Raw genomic sequence first — 20,566 nt, 5'->3', positions numbered from 1 at the left:
CTTGTTAGGACAATTGACTTTGAAATGCCCTAGCTCACCGCATTTGAAACACGGTCTTTTCGCAAGAGGTCTTGATTTTGATCTAGACTTTCCTACCTTGCCTTTTCCTCACTCATTGTCTCTTCCTCTGGCAAAGAACCCCTGCACTTGTTCTTTGTTACCATTAGTGGTCATATCACTAGTTGTAATTTTTCGAAGATCATCCGCTAGAAGCGCCGTTCTATTCTCATCCATCGACAAACTATCACCCACAAGCATCAGTGTTTGAACCAGATTCTCATAAGACTTTGACAGAGATAGAAGTAGTAGAAGAGCCTGATCCTCGTCTTCCACTGTCACCTTAATGTCTTTCAAATCCGATAAGATCCTATCAAACTTGTTGATGTACTCTCGGATTGATGAGCCTTCCTCCATCTTGTAAGTATACAATTTGGATTTTAAATAGATCTGGTTCGTTAGACTCTTCGTCATGAAGGTACTCTCTAACTTTAACCATACGCCCGCAGCCGTTTCCACTCCATCTACCAAGAAAGCTATATCCCTTTCAAGGCAAAGGATAATTGATGCTCATGCTTCCAGATCCAGCTCCTCCCAATCCTCATCAAACATATCCTTGTGCTTCTTCTCTTTTCCCTCCAAGGCCTTGTGCAATTTCTGCGAAACCAGCGAATTTTTTATCTGCATCCTTCAATAGGAGAAATCATTCTTCCCATTGAATTTCTCAATCTCATATTTTTCCACTTTAACTGTTTTACTTGTGGACGCCATTCTCCACTTGTATTAATAAATCCGCCTCTCTTAGGAATTTCAACAATAACCAAGCACCACCTCAGATCAGTAGCTCAACCACTGCCAATCCGAATAACTGCTCTGATACCAATTGTTGGGACGCGAGGCGCCCACACCGCCGCGGAAGCTAGTTTATCCCAAGAGACACAACCCTAGTTTAAGTTTAAGCCAAACTCAAACTAACCAATACAAGCAATACCGAAAACACAAATAAACAATAAGTAAATGAGGCGGGACAACAGATATACGTGGTTTGGCAAACTTGCTTACGTCCACGGGAGCCACACAATTAATTTCTTATTTAACCACAAGAAATTACAAAGCTTATAAATGTGGGAATCTCAAACTAGAGCTCTCACTATACCAACTTCTTTCACTGTAGTAAATGCTACAGTAATAGAGCAAAATTTTCTTGACCGAAAAATTTGATTCTCAAATTAATCTGGGAATTTCCGCTGGAGTTAAACCGCCGCCACAGAGAGAATTTTTCTCTCTGTTGAAATCGCTGAGGATGGGAACCGCCGCCATAGAGAGAATTTTTCTCTCTGTTGAAATCGCTGAGGATGGGCTCAAAAAACTCCGTGAACAGTGTTTCACTTTTATAGGGAAACCCTAGGGCAATTGGTGCGCTCCAGCTGGATTCCACCCACGCAGGCGAGATCCAGAGCTCTGCAGGCGACATCTCACACCACAGGTGAGATTTGCTTCTGGCGAGATCCTCTCGCACTCAACTCTCAAGGCGAGCTCCCACGCAGACAGGCGAGCTCGAGCTCGCTCGATCTCTTCTGCGCCCTAGACCAGCAGGCGAGATCCAAGACCACGCCTCTCCACGATCCTCAGGCGAGCTCGACGCGGGACACCGTAAGCATTAAATTGGCTCCCATTCTGTTTGACAAAGTCACACAGTTCCCACTCAAATTCTCTTCAAACCTCATCACTTCTCCCTCTATATATATTGCACCCCTTCAATGCACATTTCATTCACTAAGCCAAAACCTTAGCCTTCAAAAAAAATTATCCCAATCTCTTCTTCTCTCCTTAATTAATTTTACCCAAAGAAAAGAAAGATGTCGTCGTCACAGACCATCGAGAGCCACCGTTCAGCTGCTGAGATCTGCCATGGGGATGCTGAGTGCAAGAAGAAGATTGTCCAGCTTTTGACAGAGCTCTGCCTTCCAAAGGGCTTGTTCCCTATGGAGGATATCGAAGAATTTGGCTACAACCGTGCATCTGGATTCGTATGGATAACTCAGAAGAAGAGTAAGAATCATACTTTCAAAAAGGTAAAGCGTCAGGTTTCATATGCGACTGAGGTGACCGCATTAGTTGAGCCTCGCAAGATGAAGAAGATGACCGGAGTGAAAACCAAGGAGCTTCTGCTGTGGCTCTCCGTTGTTGAGATGTATTTTGAGACTCCTTCCTCTGAGAAGCTCACCTTCAAAACTGGGACTGGACTGTCTGATAGCTTTGATGCATCAGCTTTTGAACTTGAGTGAAGGAGAGAATGAGCAAGGAATTTCTACCCTCTAGCTTGAATATCTATGTGCTGTTGTTTTTTTACTTTTGAACTCAGTGCTGTTCTTCGTGTTAAATTAATGATAAATAAGAATTGTTATGTGTAAAATAAATTATCCCTCCTTGTTGCTTTTATCCTCTGTTTTAATTATTAAGATCTTAATGGAGGAGTTGGGTCGGTGATTCATGAAGTGATCTAAGTATCTAGAAATGTACTTAATTACACCATGATTCATGAAGTAATTCCATCAAATTTCTTATTTATCAGTGTTCATAACACCCAAGATAAGTAAAGTTTAAAATCCAGGTTCCTATTTCTCTATTTCATTTTCAATTTTTGAACCCTATTTTCTTGACTCTGTCACCTTTCTCTTCTTTTTCCTATATCACTTCTCTAAATTAGTCACTATTCTCCTCTTTTTACCTCTTTTTCTCTTCTTCGTATCTTTAGACAATATCCACAGCTCTACCATGTCCCTTTCGGTTTTAACACATTTTAATGGAAATTGAGTTTGATATTCTTCAAGAGAGACAAGTTTCGGATTTAATTTTGATCATAACCAATCCAAATCAACACATCTTCTCCTTTACACATGACTAATTGACTTTTGAAGCTTACCCATGATCTAAAAATTTCAGTATCTTTTATAAGTACCAAAATTCCATCATTTTTTTGTAGTAAATTTTTATTTTCCATCTTTGCTTTTAATTTAAAGAAAATTGGGACAATAAAGCTGTAAGATTTGTCCAAACTTTGGAAAAGAAGCTTAGCGTAATGATATATGTGGGGCTGAATTCATCAAACAATTAGACCATCAGAAGCCCAACTCAGATGAATAGTTGATTTGTCACCAAAGAAGTAGCCGTATTTTTCAATTCAAAAGTAAAATTCAGATAAATAATATACAAGTATAAATCACGTGCTGACCTAGTTGTTTCATATTTTAAATAATTTTTAACATGAAAATGAGGAAGTGACAAAAGATCACGTGCTGACCTAGTTGTTTCATATTTTAAATAATTTTTAACATGAAAATGAGGAAGTGACAAAAGATTGATGCATGGAAACTAATCACATGAAAATATAGAAAAAAAAAGAGCGGTGGTTGTTCATATGAAAGGAAAATAAAACATTTATTTCTATTATACTAGTGTTTTAGCTCGCGCTAAGAAGAGTTTTATCAATATTTTAGTCTTATTTAATTATATGGTCCCTGTTGTGCGTAGCGGAACTCCAAACACAAAAGAAAGAGCACGAACAAGAACAAGAAAGATCACAATCAAACGAATAAACACAAACCACAGCAAGACAAACAAATTTTACATGGTTCGGCAAGTTGCCTACGTTCACGGGTCAATGAGGGGTGAGTTTTTACTATTAAAGATAAAGAGAATACAAATAGGGTTTACAATTCACCAAAAACCCTCAAACAAAACTCTCAAAAGCTCTGACAAATTCTTCCTCAAAGGATGCACAATTCTCTCTCAAAAGTTGCTCAAATTCGTCCTTAATTAACCTTAATTAATCAGGTTTAGGGTTATATATCAACACAAAATAAAATGGGTCAGAAAATCAAAACCAGACTCAGACCCGACTGGCGGTCGATTGTCGAATTCATTGCGGTCAACCACCTAGGAATCGACAGAAACCAATTCGATTACAGGGTCTCTGCGGTCGACTGTTACGGTCGACCGAAACTAGCGACAGAACATAAATCAATTATATGCGGTCGAGTGCTGCGGTCGACCGAAAACAACTCCAGAATCTGCCTTCGACCTTGTAGGCTGTCTAAAAATCACAATAGATAGCTAGTCTCTGTCAAGTCACAACTAAGAGGATTACAATCAAATGACTTTCTTGTTAACAAAGGGATGCTACAATCGAAGGATTCTCCTATAGATCAAGAAGATATTACAAGTCAACGATTTCTTCAAACCGAGAGGCAGAATTCATCCCTACAGTCAAAACACAAGTGACTACATTCCAAAGGTCAAAGCAATGCGATCACTACATTAACGCAGCTCAAACACAACACAGACGCAACACAAATACAGCTCTAAATGCACTGTGTTCAGAGCCGCTGAACGCAGCATAAACGCGGTACCAATTCAACCGTGGACGCAACTCAAGCTTGAACGCTGACGCATCATCCAAAAGTGTACGCAGGTTCAAGCCCAGCAACGAACGACTTGTGTTTGACCTGTTCAAACCTGATCTGGCAATCCCGAAACTACTCTTCACCCACGATTTGGGGAGGTGGTTTGAGTGGGTTGTTATACCCGATTAATAGGGCGACTAAACACCCATATAGGCGCGGATTATGGGGGCAGTTACACCCCTAATAGCCCTATAAATATCAACAAACTCAACAGAGTTTAGGGATCGGATTTGGAGATCAGATTCTGGAGAGGAGAAAATCTGGAGGCAACAATCTTCAACAACCAAAGATTATCAGATATTTGAAACTTGGATTCTCAACCGAATTATTTCGGTTCAAACAACTCTTCTCCACTAGATTTTGTTACTGGTCCTGAGTTACAAAACTCATTAAGAGTTCTTGATCAGTTCGACCACACAAGTCAGTTGCTCCAGTGAATTGAGACATTTGGATCGTCAACGGAGAGAAAATTTGACGCGAGCATTCGAAGGAAACACCCCATCGCCACCGTGAAGAACCCAAAATTAAACAAAGGGGAGGATCCAGATCAATTCTTTTCTCTTTTGTAATCAGGAAATCCAATTGTAATCGAGATTGAGAGGATTTTAATCATTCTTTTTCTAAGCAGTTAGAGAGAATAAATCAAATACGATTCTTTCATTATTTTTCTTATTACAAATTTTCCACCAAACAGACCTGTGCTCGTTTTCGGTCGACCGCTGCTGATCTCGCGGTCGACCGACAATCTTCCAAATAATTTCTTGCGTGTAATTTCCTGAACTTTTCAACTGTGTTGGCAATTCTACAAATCTCCACCTCGGTGAAATTTTCCCAAAACTGAGCCGACACCAAAACAACCAAGTGTCCCACTTGTTGTGTCTAGTACGAAGTGGAATAAATTCACGACAACGGACTTAATCCACAACAAGTCGGGAACCCGAACGAAAACTCAAAATCTCCTCCCATCGATATCAACTGCTCTAACCGACTGCATCAAAAATGACTGTCTACGTATCCTCTTGCCCAAGGAATCAAGCCTCATGTAGTTCACCCAAATGGCCTCCAAAGGCCCTCAACATCAAAGAATGTTCAATAGCTCCAAACAATGTCTAAACTTCACACCCTAGACAACTTTGGTCAACATATCTACATGACTGTCCTTTGTGTGAATCTTCTCTAATATGACATCTCCATCATCAAAGACATCTCGAACAAAGTGGAATCTGACATTAATGTGCTTCGTGCATGCATGGTAAACTTGATTTTTTGCAAAATAGATAGCCGACATGCTATCACAATACACCCGAATGGCCTCCTGTGCAATCCCTAAGTCATCTAACAATCCGTGCAACCACAAAGCCTCCTTCATGGCTTCAGTCACCACCATATACTCCGCTTCCGTAGTAGTAAGAGCCACTGTATATTAAAGTGTACATCTCTAACGCACCGGTGCTTCTACCAATGTAAATACATATCCTCTCAAAATCTCTCATAAATTCTTTCTCAAAGGATGCACAATTCTCTCTCAAAAGCTGCTCAAAATCATCCTTAATTAACCCTAATTAATCAGGTTTAGGATTATATATCAACACAAAATAAAATGGGTCAGAAAATCAAAACCTGACTCAGACCCGACTAGGGGTCTGTTTGGGTCAAAAGTTAATTTCATTGCCAACAAACTCATTACAACCGTTTATTGATTACAAGTTCGAAAAAGAGAAAAGTCGATCTTTTAATAAGATCTCCTTATACAATAAAAATAAAAGATTACAACTCTTGTCAAACTACACACCACAGCAGTTTATCTCCTATTGTTTGCGTGGGAACTTCACCTATGTCGGGGACGTTGATATCCGTGGACCACAGCGGATCAGATCCGATTGATGGATTAAAATCAAAGTTCCTACTTCACGAAGAAAGTATTCACAGAAGTGATAATCCCGACCAAGCGAGATTACGACTCTTCTTGGGATTAAGACCAAGCTTAAATCTGGAGGAATGGGGGGAAATAGGTCTTAGATCTCTCGAACTCTCTCTTTTTTTATTGAGGAACCTCGCCAAGATCTGCTAACTCTCTGAAATTCATGCTCCACTCTCCAATTTGGCAGCACTTCACCCTCTTGATTTCTAGTCCTTATGAAATGAACCCCTAGGCCTGTATTTATAGGCTTCAGTTTGGGGTTTTCGGATAAGAACGATGGATTTGGCCTTATCCTTAGTTGACAACCTTATAACCACGTTTAGAGATAACATCTAGGCAGTTAGGAACCTTTGGAACAGAAAAAATCCCGTGAAAACTCATTGAAAACTGTCAAAACATGTTTTCGGATCTAATCTGGCTGAACCGGGTGCAAAACGAACCAAACCGGTTCGGTTCAGGCGCGAACCACCATTTGGTGGCTCGGCCCATGGTCGAGCCACTGGTGGCGGAGCCACTGGCCTGGCCGAGTCGTTTTGACGCAACTCGGCCGCCAGGGGCTTTCTCGGTATGTTTGGTCTGGATTTGTTTTGTCCTTCTGCATGCATTCCATCGTTTTATTGACTTGTACACTTCACCAATTCGTTTCATATGTTTCGTGAACGTGCAAGCCGCTTGACGGTGACTGATGGGCATGCAGGCCACTTGGTTCACCGTTTCGGTGGAAGATGAGCGTACATGCTACTTAGAGCTGGCTGATGAGTGTGTGGACCATATAGAGGTGGTCGGTTAGTGCACGGGCCACTTGGTTCGCTATTTCGGTTGCCGATGAGTACGCTGGCCACTTGGCATTGGCTGATGAGTGCGCGGGCCACATGGAGGTGGCCGGTGAGCGCACATGCCATTTGGTTCGCTGTTTCGGTGCCCGATGAGCGTGTATGCTTTGGATAAGATAGGCCCTCCAAAGTATTTCAGACTCATTCTTTTATAGAGGAGTCTGGTATGCTTTGGATAAGATAGGCCATGTTTTCAACCTCTTTAGTATTTTGTCAAGGAGATTACATAGAAGGACATGTGGATTGTTTTAATTCTTGACTTCTTCAGCCTTCAGTCTATTCAATATTTTGTCGAATAGATGAAGTTCTTACAGCGCTACGTTTATCGTTTGACCGTTGTTAAAATCTTAAACTGAAGTTAATGCGTAAGTTTCTGGACTTAGCTCTTGTCATTGAGATGACTTTGAACTGATTATCTTCGTCGGTAATTCATATCTGAATGTGATTGAACTCCCTGGAATCATCATTTGCCTTATTTTGGCGAGATTACTAATGCGTTGACCAGCATCGACCTTTACTATAGCACGTTGACTGGCGTTAACGCAGTTTATACTCATATGTTTACTGGAGTCTATACAATTTAAGCTCTTAAGGCATTAGAGTGTGGTGGTCCCAAATATTGGGGCTGTAGGACCAACTGTTAAAGCTGATTCATCCGCATGTATGGCTCTTATTCTAAAGTTGTTGGACGCTCAAGTCACGAGACCAACTAATGAGGCTGGTGCGTCAATGACTCTCACATTTATAGGATTTTTGGCAAACCCTCAACCATTAACTGTTTTGATGAGACTTTACCAACTACCGTTTGAATCGGGCTAGCGTGCGAATTGTTTAAGTCTGTTTCACACGTAACGTTGTGCTAAAAGAGTTAACTCTTTTAGTGCTATGATATTAAATATGTAGACTTTATCTTTCTCACGGGAATAGATTACCCGACCACATATATCAGATGCAGACTCAGGATTTTTAGCAAATCCTCAGCCATCAACAGATTTGACGTACCTTTACCGATTACCGTTTGAATCAGGCATGCATACGGATTATTTAAGTTCGTTTCGCATGTGAAGTTGTGCTAAAAGAGTTAACTCTTTTAGTGCTACGATAATGAATACGTAGACTTCGTCTTTCTTACGGGAATAGACTACCTGACAACACGTGTTAGACGCTGACTTATTACTTCTTAGTATTCAGGATAAAAATCCCCAGACTTGAATTCTGATGTCTTTTTCACTCGGCGAAAGATTAAACCGGTAACACGTGTTAGGCATAGGCTTATCTCTATTTAGGAGTCGAGATAAAGTTCCCCGCGCGTGTAAGACTCAGATTTTGGCGTTATTAATAACGGCCGGCCACAATGTCGAATATGTGGGCTTTTGTCTTTTTACGGTCAAGGACTAACCGGTAACGCTTGTTAGGCGCTAAATTATCCCTACTTAGGTTTTGGGACAAAATTCGCCAGATTTGGATTCTGGTATCTTCTTCACTCGGTGAAAGACTAAACCGACAACACGTGTTAGGCGCTAACTTATCCTTACTTAGGCTTTAGGATAAAATTTCCCATGCTTATGAAGCATGGATTTTGAGAGTTATAATATTAAAATATTATGTTTTCTCTTGGGGCAAAGATGAACCCGATGCGGGAGAGGAAGAATTTTATATTCTATCTCCCAAAGCTGAAGATGAAGAATTTTATATTCTATCTCCAGTTGCCAAAGAAAACTCAAAGTGGGATCTCCACTTCAAGAATCCGGGAGGTGAAACTAAGAGTGGGGTCTCCACTCCGAGAATCGAAAAGATTCGGATAATCCTAACTGTCGGAATGATTGATTATCGAACTAAAGGTGTGTTTCTCGTTTATTGAAAGTGAATTGTGGTTTTGGCCCTAACTATAGGAAGGTTTGACCAAGTAGGATTTTGAGGCGACCCTAACTGTAGGAATGTTTTATCACTCGATTTGAAAGTGGACCTCTTGTTTATGAAAGGAATCGAAAGAAGATTTTGGTTGTGGTCCTAACTGTAGGAATGTTTGACCAAATGGGGTTCGAGACCATCATAACTGTTTAAAGGTTTGATCGTTTAATTTGTGGACCTCTCGTTTATGGAAAGAATTAAGAGGGGATTTTGGTTGTGATCCTAACTATAGGAAGGTTTGACCAAGTAAACAGTGAGAGTGGGAGTACAACTTATAGTGGGAGTATTGATTCATACAAATCACTCAAAAAGGGGGTTCTTATTCATCACTTAACACGAAGGGGTTTGACAATTATCAATAATCAGGAGATTAAAATTCCGAGTACTATGTCCGGACTCTAATAATAGGAGTGTTGAGTGCACAGACATAGTGGGAGTTTGAGTGGGAGTTTCTTATTCATCACTTTCTTCTAGTGACCGGGTTATCCCTAAGAATACACTATATAGAATTCTTTCGGGAACTTCCTATTACATGAATCATCCACCCCTAGCTTTCTTCGTAAAACTGGGTCTAACATTATACTCAGTTGCATGACTGGGTTATCCTTAAGAATATTATATATAAAAATTCTCTAGGAACTTCCCGTCAAAGATAGGAAATAATTTAGACTTATATACCTGTTGGAGTATCAGGGAGCAGTTTAACCTCATATACCAGTTGGAGAATTGAGAAACAGTTTATACTCGTATACTCTTTGGAGTGTTCATTAGGCTTAATTTAGCGTTATGACGCCAGCTTCAACCAGGGTTTGGATGCTATTTTTTAGAGTGAAGCAAGCCTTAGTGGGATGAAGGATCCTCCTGTGGTACGCATAGTACTTTGGATCCGAAGTGTTATCACCTTCCTCCTGATTCATGATAGGTGCTAGGTTGATCTTGTTGTTTTCAAGGAGGGACTCGAAAATGGCTAGAACGTCTTCGTCCTTGAAGGAGTACTCTTTTTGGAGTCTCGGATCCGAAATCCTTTGCCATTTGCGAGATTGTTGTTATGACGTCTGATTAATTTTAACAACTGCTACAGGTGCCTTCCCCTTACCATGGGAGATGAAGCTTAAATCCGCGTACCTTCAACTCTTTCCAGGTATTAGACGATGCTACTCCCATAACTTCCAAAATATCAATGGATAGGTTGTTATGATAGGTTTGGAGGATGAAGTCCTCTGTGACTGGATCTCGATAATTCATTGCCTTATTTCGGAAGCGCTTGATGAAGTTGTCGACCATCTTTTCGTCTTCCTGTTTCTCCTCAAAGAGTGTCTTGATGGATACCTCGACATCGTCATCAAAGAAATTGTCGAGGAACGAGCTTTCCATGTCGTCTCAGCCGTAGATTCTTTCAGGCTTGAGATGACGATACCAATCGAAGAGAGGCCTGCGAAGTATGCCAACGAATGACCAGACCATCAAAGGCTCGTTACCAGAGATCACTCCCAAGTGGGACTTGAAATAAATCAAGTGTTGAGTAAGGGAGGCCTTCCTGTCGATTGGCGTGAAGTTGATCAGATTGAACTTCACTGGATACGGGATCGACTCCCACTCTCTTGGATAGGGACATGGAATACCAGTCTTCATCACCTCTCGAGCAGACATCGAAGCGTTAATTTTGCTCTCGAGGTCTTTTATCTTCTCGTCCTCGTCTGTATCACGCTTTGGACAATTTTTAAGAGGAACAATGCAACCATCCCCGACATTGTCATCTTTGGTGGGACCACCTCCAGTGTTGTTGTCTTCAGTGAGGTCACCCCCAGTATTCTGGTTAACGGGAGGGTTATCAGCATTAAGATATTTATTCACATCTAAATCGCTACCTGCTTGGTTAGTAAAGTTGCGATGGTTGGATTCACCAAGTTGATTAGACAGAGCCCGAATTTGTTTGTCATGCTCTTCCCTCATCCGCAGCATACTCATTTCCATTTTGAACTTGAAGTTCTCTTTTTGCTTAGCCAAGGTATCCTCGATGATTTTGGCCATTTGCTCGGTGTTGATCATAAACGCTTCGTGAGATTGTCTTGGGCTGGATACCGTATTGTCAGAAACGACTGCAGAGTTAGTATCTGATACTTCATCATCCGAGGATAATCCTTTATTCATCCTTTGATAGTCCCTACGTCTAGTAGTCTCTACGCGTAGCTGAGTTAGACGATGTGATATGAGGCGGTAAGAACTAGAAGGTCGAGTTGACTTTTCTCTATCAGCCATGTTAATTATGACTTTTGGAAGTTCGTCAACTTGAACGGCTGATCGTTTCTTACGGAAACATCTTGGATTAGTATTCGATGCTTTAGAGAAAAGCCTTTGGAATACCGAACCCTCTGTGGAACGGTCTTAGGACAGCTACACACTGATAATACTGCCCTGATTATTTTGACGCATGGACATTAAAAGTCCATCCCCCGGGTATTTTTCTTTCGAGATTGGTCGTACCCTCAGCCTGATAGTACAACTCATCGGTATAATTACCGGAGTAACCTATCGTGTGTTAACATGACTTCCTAGATATAATGTCATCGCTGTCGGACGAAAACGTTTCCTTCTGGGGGTTTGACGTCTTGTTAGCACTCTTAAGAGTCGCATGTTTTGAGCTACGCATTCGTGAGCGTGGGACCTCAACGGGCTCTTGGACTTCGACAAGTAGTCTGAGGCGATTGGTTATGGGAGTTTCCTCTTTACAAAAAGGCTCAAACTAGTTGTGAGGGCGAGTGCGACCCCCAGCTCGAGTAGTTGCTCGGGGTTCAGTCACCGAACCCAAGCGTTCTTTGATCGGAATTTTGTCTCAATCCTCGTGCAAAGGACCCAAACGATCTGCCATCCTCATCTTGAATCGGAACAAGTCCACGCAGCCGTGGGGCTCTACTGGAGGTGCGTGATTCATCGGGACAGGAACAGGGGCTGTTGGAGGCTTAGACGGGACTGCAGGGACTACAGGAGGTTAACCGGGTGCAATACGAACCGAACCGGTTCGGTTCAGGCGCGAACCACCATTTTATGGCTCAGCCTGGGCCGAGCCTTCATTTGGTGGCTCGGTTTGGGCCGAGTCAGCCAGAGGTGGTTTGCGAGTTTCGGGTGTTGTTCGACTTTTTTTCGATGTCGTTTCGTACTTTCGCTTCCAGACTTGGCAAAATTTTGGTGGCTTCTTGACCACCTCTTCCTACTTTAGCTTCTGCACTTCTTGCATGAGAATCCGTGCATGCGCAAGTAACGCATGATATTTCTGGATCCGCTCTTTGAGGGTTGAACGAGTCCTTTTGATGCGGACCCATTCATTCATTGGTTGCTTGGAGGGGAGGTCATTTGTTTGCTGTTGAGGCGCTCGATGCTCCTTGAATTTTAGATCCGCCTTATAATGAATCCCTTCTATCGTCTCCAAAGACTTGGTGAATTAGCGTGCAAGGCATTAGCGCTACCTTTCGTGAGCTCTCTATGATAAAGTGGACGCGCCTCCAACGTCTATCTCCTTGATTAAGGAGGAGTCCATATCTGCAGATCTGGCCTCGTTGGATGCCGAATGGGCGTTGCAATGCGTGATTGCAACAGCAACGGGGGCCTTGATCTTCCTGATTTTGCAAGGGGCGGAAGATCTGGAGGAGGACAATGACAGATACTCCTCGAATTTTAGTTGGTCGAACTCGTACTTGACCTCTTTGTCAATCGGGATCCGGATCCATGGTTGCTGCATGACAACTTTGGCAGCGAAGCTGTTAGCTCCCACTCTGGTCACCAGCTTGTTTGGGAGGAAAGTTGATATTTTCATTGATGTATTCATTAAAACTTTAGTCGTTACAATAAAAACAAAAAAGATAGTCTTTTTATAAGACTCTTACACAATAAAAACAAAAAATTATAACTCTCATCAAAACAAACACAACAGATGTTTATCACCCGCTGTTTGTGTGGGATCTTTGCCTGTAACAGGGATGTTGATATCCGTGGACTACCAAATGATCAGATCAATCCGGAGTTTCATTGATTCGCGAAGGAATTAAGAAACCAAAGTGATTATCTCGGTAACAGTGAGATAACCACTCTTCTCGAGATCGCAGCTAGATACGATCTCAAGGGAAAGAATCGGGAACAGCATATCGGATGAACTCTTCTTCTTTATGCTAAAGAACTTGATCCGATCTCATCTTATTTTCTAAAATTCATGCTCCTTCAGTCTTCAATTTAGCAGGGCATCGCCAACGCTCGAGAATTTCAGATCTCTGCAAATGAAGGCCCTAAGCTATATTTATAGGTTTCAGGAGCTCTGTTTTTAGATAAGAATGGTCGATTCAGTCTTATCCTCAGTTATAACCATTTTATCACGTTCTTAGATGATATTTAGATTAGTTAGAATAAATCCGGGTGAAAACAGCTTCAAAACAGCGAAAACCGACTTTTCTGGGCTGTAGACACCCGCGGTGTCTCGGCCAAAGCCGAGACACCTTAGGTGTCTCGGCCTTGGCCGAGACACTTACGGTGTCTTAGCTTTGGCTCTGGGCTTTGTTTCGTACGTCCCGTCCGTTTTCGCCGTATTTTTGTCGTCTGAACTCGGAATTGCGCGATTCAAAGTGTGTAGGAAAGATGATGAGGAGATCAACAAGCTCCCATGGTTGAATGAAATGTGGAGTAAACAGGACACGATGGGTGGTTCGTGTTTCATAAAAGAAGTGTAGCTCCCGATCAGTTCGTGTTTTCGTTATTCTGAAGTTCTATTTCTTCACACGGTTCGTCGACTCACATCACGTGCTTGTCAATGTCAAATAAGCTTCTATGACTCGGATAGTGACATTCATCATCTTCTCTCTGTCTCGAGCCACATGCGGGAACCTATAGGTATTTTTAGATACCTACACGGTCGACCACCGAATTCGTCACGGTCGACTACCTAAGAATCGACAGAAAACAATTCTATTACAGGATCTCTGCAATTGGCCACTGCGGTCAACCGAAACCAATGACAGAACATAAATCAATTACAGGGTCTCTGCGGTCGACTGTTGCGGTCAACCGAAAACAACTCCAGAATCTGCCTTCGACCTATGCACGTTTACGGTCGACCGCTGTTGATCTCACGATCGACCGACAAGCTTCCAAACAGTTTTCTACGTATAATTTCATGAACTTTTCAACTGTTTTGCCAATTCTACAGCCCCTCCTTTAAGAAAAGAATCTTCAAAATACATCAAATATCGATTGTACTCTTAAAACATGTTGGAATAAATTTCTTATGAAAATAACAAATTTCATATTTTTAGATTGATAATAATTATATTAAGAAAAGATAAGCATAACTGTAGATATATTATTTTAATATAGTTTTAGTTTACTAAAAAGTAACTTCTTATTTGAAATATTTATGTGATTTTCTAAAATCAGATGGTTGGGATTAGTTTTAGAATATTCATGTGATTACTAACATTTGGAAAATTTTAAATTAAGAAGTCCAAAAATAGGAATAATTTTGGAATAAACTAATATTTTAATTAAAATTAGATTTTATGAATTTTCAAAATTATAGATATTTTAAGAAAATATAAAATCAAAAGTTCTGAATAAAATCCTATCTTTAAAAATAATTGAAATAAAAAAGTTTGAAATTCAAAAATGATAAATATTTTAGTATTTCTTAAAAATAGTATTAAATTTAGTATAATTTGAAATTTTGATTAAAATTAAGGTTTTAATATTTTCAAAAATATAGAAATTCCAAGGAAAAAAACCTAAGTTCAGTAACATAACATTCTGGAATAAGGAACCGGATCTCAATTTGAAAAAAAAAAACTTAAAATTAGATTTTTAAAAAATATAAAAATTTCAACCATTCTAGTAAAGTTTCAGTAATATAATATTTTAGAAAATTTGAAATTATTAATTTTTTTTAAAATAAGAGCAGAATCTAAATTCTAAAATTTAAATAAAATTAAATTTGGAAATTAATAAATTCATATATGTTGCTAAAATTTTCTAAATTTTTGTAATTATTATAAGATATATGTAACACCAAAAGCAAGTTAAGATCTCAACTAATTTCGTAAATAATCACTGAATATTCATGTGATTATCAACATTTGGAAAAGTTTAAATTAATAATTCCAAAAACAGGAATAATTTTGGAATAAACTGATATTTTAATTAAAATTATATTTTAAGGATTTTCAAAATTATAGATATTTTAAGAAAATATAAAATCAAAAGTTCTGAATAAAATCATATCTTTAAAAATAATTGAAATTAAAAAGTTTGAAATTCTAAAATGATAAATATTTTAGTATTTCTTAAAAATAGTATAAATTTAGTATAATTTGAAATTTTGATTAAAATTAAGCTTTTAAAATTTTGAAAAATATAGAAATTCCAAGGCAAAAAACCTAAGTTCAGTAAAATAACATTCTAGAATTAGGAACCGGATCTCAATTTGAAAACAAAAACATAAAATTAGATTCTAAAAAATCTAAAAATTTCTACCATTCTAATAAAGATTCAGTAATATAATATTTTAGAAAATTTGTAAATACTATTTTTTTAAAATAGGAGCAGGATCTAAATTCTAAAATTTAAATAATATTAAATTTGGAAAATAATAAATTCATATATGATGCTAAAATTTTCTAATTTTTTGTATTTATTATAAGCTATATGTAACACCAAAATCAAGTTAAGATCTCAACTAATGTAGTAAATAATCACTAACTTGTTGAGAAAGTGTATATATGGAAATTCATTATTACAAAAGATTTGGATTTTTAAAATTTTAAATTAAAAAATTAGTAAATATGGATACTATACTAAAGTTGGTAGTTGGTAAGATTTTAAAAATAGGTTGGAGATATAATTCATAAAAGTTATCTATGTTGAATGAGGATTTTCAAAAATAATATATATAATTTTTTTCAAAAAATAATATTTATTAAGATATATTTTTAACATCGTTGATTGGGGCCCAACATCGTTGACGGATGGCCCGTCAACGATGTTGGAATTTTTGGGGGGGCAATTTATCCCCCCCAGAAATCTACTTTAACTTATACCCAAGTAAAAGTTTTTTATTGTACGACTTTCACCCGCATCCTGCATCCCTCCGCCACCACTGCCATGCCGCCGTTGCCACATCGCCGCTACCACACAATCACCACTACGTCCGCATCTCCATCTCTAGCGCCGCGCACGCTAAGCCGCCATCGTCCGCATCTGATCTCCGTCGTCAGCGCTCCGCCACGATCGCCATCCTCTTTGTCGCTTCCAGTTCGCTGTCGTCAACCCTAATCTACTCAAGGTAATATTTTTAGCTAATTTCACCTTTTTTACAATATTATGGGTAGTTTGCTCCTATTACCAAAAATTAAAATAAAAAACCCTAATCCAACCCTAATTAAATTGATCCTCACTATAACCCCTATAGCATTATCCTAAGCATAGAATCTTAATTAATGTAATTTTTTTATTTCAACTAAATCCTATATATGATACTAATTTAAGTTTGATAAGCCATATCCTAACTTCAGTTCTCATCAAATCTAACCAATTAAACTTACCTACTCAAGTGTATAACCCTAATTCAACTAATTTTAACCTAAAATTTAGTATTTTTCTATCTCTAATTAACCAATTTAACTTTAATAACTTTAATCCTAACTCTAATAACTCTAATAACAATCTAACCAATTTAAATGTATGTGAGATGTTTGTGGAGATTTTGGGATATTTAAATTGTGGAAATTTCGAATGTAGTGTGTGGATGTATGCGAACCATTAGTTGCGAAATGTGCTGGGAATTTTGAATTTATGTTGTTAATATGTACAGAGAATAACATATTGTTTCAACAGATTTTTTTGCTGATTATAGACATCTCTGACGGGCAAACCATCAAGGATGTTCATCCCTGATGGCTACGCTATTACGGATGTATAACATCCCTAACGGCAAGCCCGTCAGGGATGCTATAAACATCCCGAACAAGTGTTGTCACAGATGTTAAGCCCTGACGGGAGCACCGTCAGGAATGTTAAAATATCATTGGCGGCAGTGCCGTCAGTGATGTTTAAACTACCCAGATGGTGTCCGTCATCAGGAAAGATGTCGTTACTAATAGCTATTACTGACGGCGGTCCATTAGGGATGTTTCTTCCCTGATAAGACTTTTACTGAAGGCGTATCCTTGACGGGGTACCATTAAGAATACGCATCCCTAACGATATTTGTGGCATCCTTGATGAGAAAGCAAATCAAGGATGCATAGATTTCTACTAGTGCCAATCCACTATTATACGGACTCTAAATCTCAATAAAATTTAAGGAGTTGAATTTACCTTCTTATCTCTTAGAAGGAGCTTTGAACCGCGAGAGCGTCCTTTAGTGATAGATTCATCCTATGCAAATTATAATAGAGAGATTTAGAACACATAAATAGATAACATATATGCTTGTAAAGAAATACATAAAAGTTGAATTCAAAAAAAATATCCTAGTCTACGAAGAAAAAAAATGAAAAAAAAGAAATACATAAAAATAGAATTCATAGAAATAATTTCCTAATAATACACTAGAACACAAATATGAAATTATGAATGACGAAGAATGTAAATAATATAAAGAGATTAAAATTCCTAACCAAACATTAAAATATTTGAATAAAAGGGAAAAAAAGGAAGAGACACACCTTTTGAATTATGAAGGAACCAAAGGAGGGGGGGGGCGGGGGGCAGGGTTCTATGAAGATTGAAAGAGAAAATTTATTAAATAAATCATTAATGTGTAAATATGGTTACAGAAGATATATGCCCGACATTATATACATTTCAAACTATTACCTAATTATTTAAATCATATCTAATTTATTCAAACAAATCTTTCACAAAATTTTTCTGCATTTTTTCTGCTTTTTAATTAAACATAATTTGGTAAGTCTGCATCAATAATATCGTGGTTTGATTTTTTTATTTTTTGGCTATTTTGAAAATTTTGTTGTTTAGGATCTCTCTAATTTAAATTTTTTAGAGATATTTTGTTATTTTTCAAACTTCTCTCTAATAGTAGCCATAATCTTTAAAATTTTTGTCATATTTAGAATTTCTGTCATATTTAGAATTCCTGTCAACATTTTTATATCTACTCAAAATACGGTTGTTGGTTGAGACGAGACGACATTCCTACCAGTCAGACAGGCCGACACTCTTGAGTTGATGCGAAAGGCGTTATCGGTCAACCCTATCATTAAGGGCGACCCTACTTAGGACACCCGATCACTCACTGGGCTTTTCTCAGAAATGACTGAAGGGACATTCCATGCTGTCGACAAAGTAGAGAACTCAGCCCCAACCACAAGCCTCTCCCCCAGAGAATATGTCGATATCTCAGTCCATATCGGACAAGCCTTATCCAAACTTTGGCCTGATAGGTCTCCATGGCTTGTCAGTTCAATCACTTCCCGGATATTGTGAAGACACGCTCTCCCATGATGAAGTGACTTTCCCTCCAGTCGTCAGGCGACACCTGTAAAGTGAGGAACGATTCAGTATACTCACGTGCCTTCTACCACGCCTATCTATCACTTCCCAGATATTACGGAGACGTCCTCTCCCATACCGAAGTGAATTCCCCTTTGATCGCAAGTTGATATCTGTCAAGCAAGGGATAATCTTATTATCAGCTCATCTCACCACTTCATATAGAGGTATGACCTTAACTCATGGGGGGAGACAACCTAAGGAAAAAGACTCCTAAAAAACTCCTTCCAGAAAGGGGAGAACGGAGAGAAGCTTCTTCATAAAACACAGAGGAACTCACGTAGATCCTCTAGGCATGCTCATTGCTACCTTAAGAACTATATCGGTTCATGACCTTCCCCTTTTCCCACTCAAGTTTCACTAACTTGACCATCGTAGGAACCACGGGGAACCGGTCCCTTCCCTCTCACAGGTTCTTTTTGTCTGTGTAGTGAGGACATAAAACCCTTGTTCAAGAACCAGACATAAATTCGAAGAAGGGAGCGGGCCCTCCATCATTCCTCATCACCCCGCAACAATCCTCTTCTGGATTAATTGGCTATTTGATATTCAGCATCAATAGTTTGGCATCCACCATAGGGCCACTCTTCTTTTTTGAGAAGACATGCCAAGTTTTGAACAAGGGTCTGATTTTAATCACCCTGAAGAGCAACACTGGAATTGTATCATTCAAGCTAAATAAAGCCTAGAGTTGCATCAATTAAGATAAGGAGGATTAGCCTATTGCTATGAGGAGCCAACATAGGCATAGCCCTTAAGGTCCCCTACAACTTTCTGGGGAGTATTTGCCAAGCAGGCCATCTACCAGACGATGGAAACTGCTTTTGGAACCCCGAGAGCCCTCTTGGAAAAGACACACCACTATGGTGATTGTCTGACTTGAACATGTAGCACAGGCTTCTTATCACCGTCACAGACAAACTCCGGATAAACTCCACCTTCTGGTTAGCCAAGAAACATGGAGTTGGATCACTAAGAAGAACCCCACCTCCTCCAAGGGTTATGAGTAGATCCAATATCACTGAAGCTCCCACTGGCAATAGCTCATATAAGAATAGGAGAAGTGATTAAGTCTGTGATAGGTGCTTGGGACCATGAGGATTCTTTGTAGGAAACTCCCCTATATCAGGGATGAGATTGTGGGAAAAGCTTAGGGTCTGTCAGCTGATCGTGTTCCTAAGAAGAATGATCTTGGCCCTTCAATCGACGCCTTCACCACAAAAGTTACCTAAGCTCTAGTGGTCAAAGCATGTGACCCACATGATCTCCATAAGGGAGAATTCTCTATTCACTGCATGGTCTAGTCCTTAGTACTCCCGAAGCTCCTTCAAGAAAACCGCTACGGTTTGTCATTTTTAGGGTGTACAATACCGGCTGGTGGATTCTCTCTCCAAAAGAATTTCCACCACAAAAGGTACCATGTAGCCTTTCACCATTTAACATGATTCATGGAGTCTGGGTAGTTCCTTTTGCTAAAAATCGGCATGCCAACCATCTGCCTTCAAGACCTTACTGAAGATTCAGACTCAAAAGGAACCTTGGCTGATGAGATGACAAATAGAGTTTCAACTCATCTTTGTTTATCAATAAGTTGTCTGCTATGAAATCAAGCAAAATCTAACTAAAAGAGATTCTATACTGGCGGCCTCATCCACTACAAAATCATCTTTGAAGCAGAGCCAAAGCAAGGTCACAAGTGGTTCAACCACCTTTGAGCGTCAGATGCCTGCAAAGGATATTTTTTATGATAATGTAAAATACAGAACTAATAAAATGTCATTCAATATGAATTAACTCTGATTCCATAGGAATCAAGGCTTCAATATGGCCAAAGACCTAGGCGTCATGTAAGACCTAGGCACCCCTAACAAGCCCTTGGTACCTCGTCAGGA

General features: G+C 39.3%; 1 protein-coding gene and 1 long non-coding RNA gene across 2 annotated transcripts in view; both read left to right on the top strand.

The window, feature by feature from the left end:
- LOC109820454 lies at positions 1,770-2,491 on the top strand. Its single transcript, XM_020386598.1, has one exon. The coding sequence runs from the start codon at positions 1,857-1,859 to the stop codon at positions 2,283-2,285; it is 429 nt and encodes a 142-aa protein (XP_020242187.1). The 5' UTR covers positions 1,770-1,856; the 3' UTR covers positions 2,286-2,491.
- Positions 16,216-20,566, top strand: part of LOC109821995 — a 34,378-nt gene continuing 30,027 nt past the window's right edge. Inside the window, exon 1 of the long non-coding RNA XR_002241992.1 lies at positions 16,216-16,443. This is a non-coding gene — a long non-coding RNA (uncharacterized LOC109821995). The remainder of the gene's footprint in view (positions 16,444-20,566) is intronic.

This window comes from Asparagus officinalis, chromosome 8 (assembly GCF_001876935.1).
Source record: "Asparagus officinalis chromosome 8, Aspof.V1, whole genome shotgun sequence".
Classification (NCBI taxonomy): Eukaryota; Viridiplantae; Streptophyta; class Magnoliopsida; order Asparagales; family Asparagaceae; genus Asparagus; species Asparagus officinalis.
Note: the sequence above shows the minus strand (reverse complement) of the source record. Positions and strands in the feature narration are given on the sequence as shown.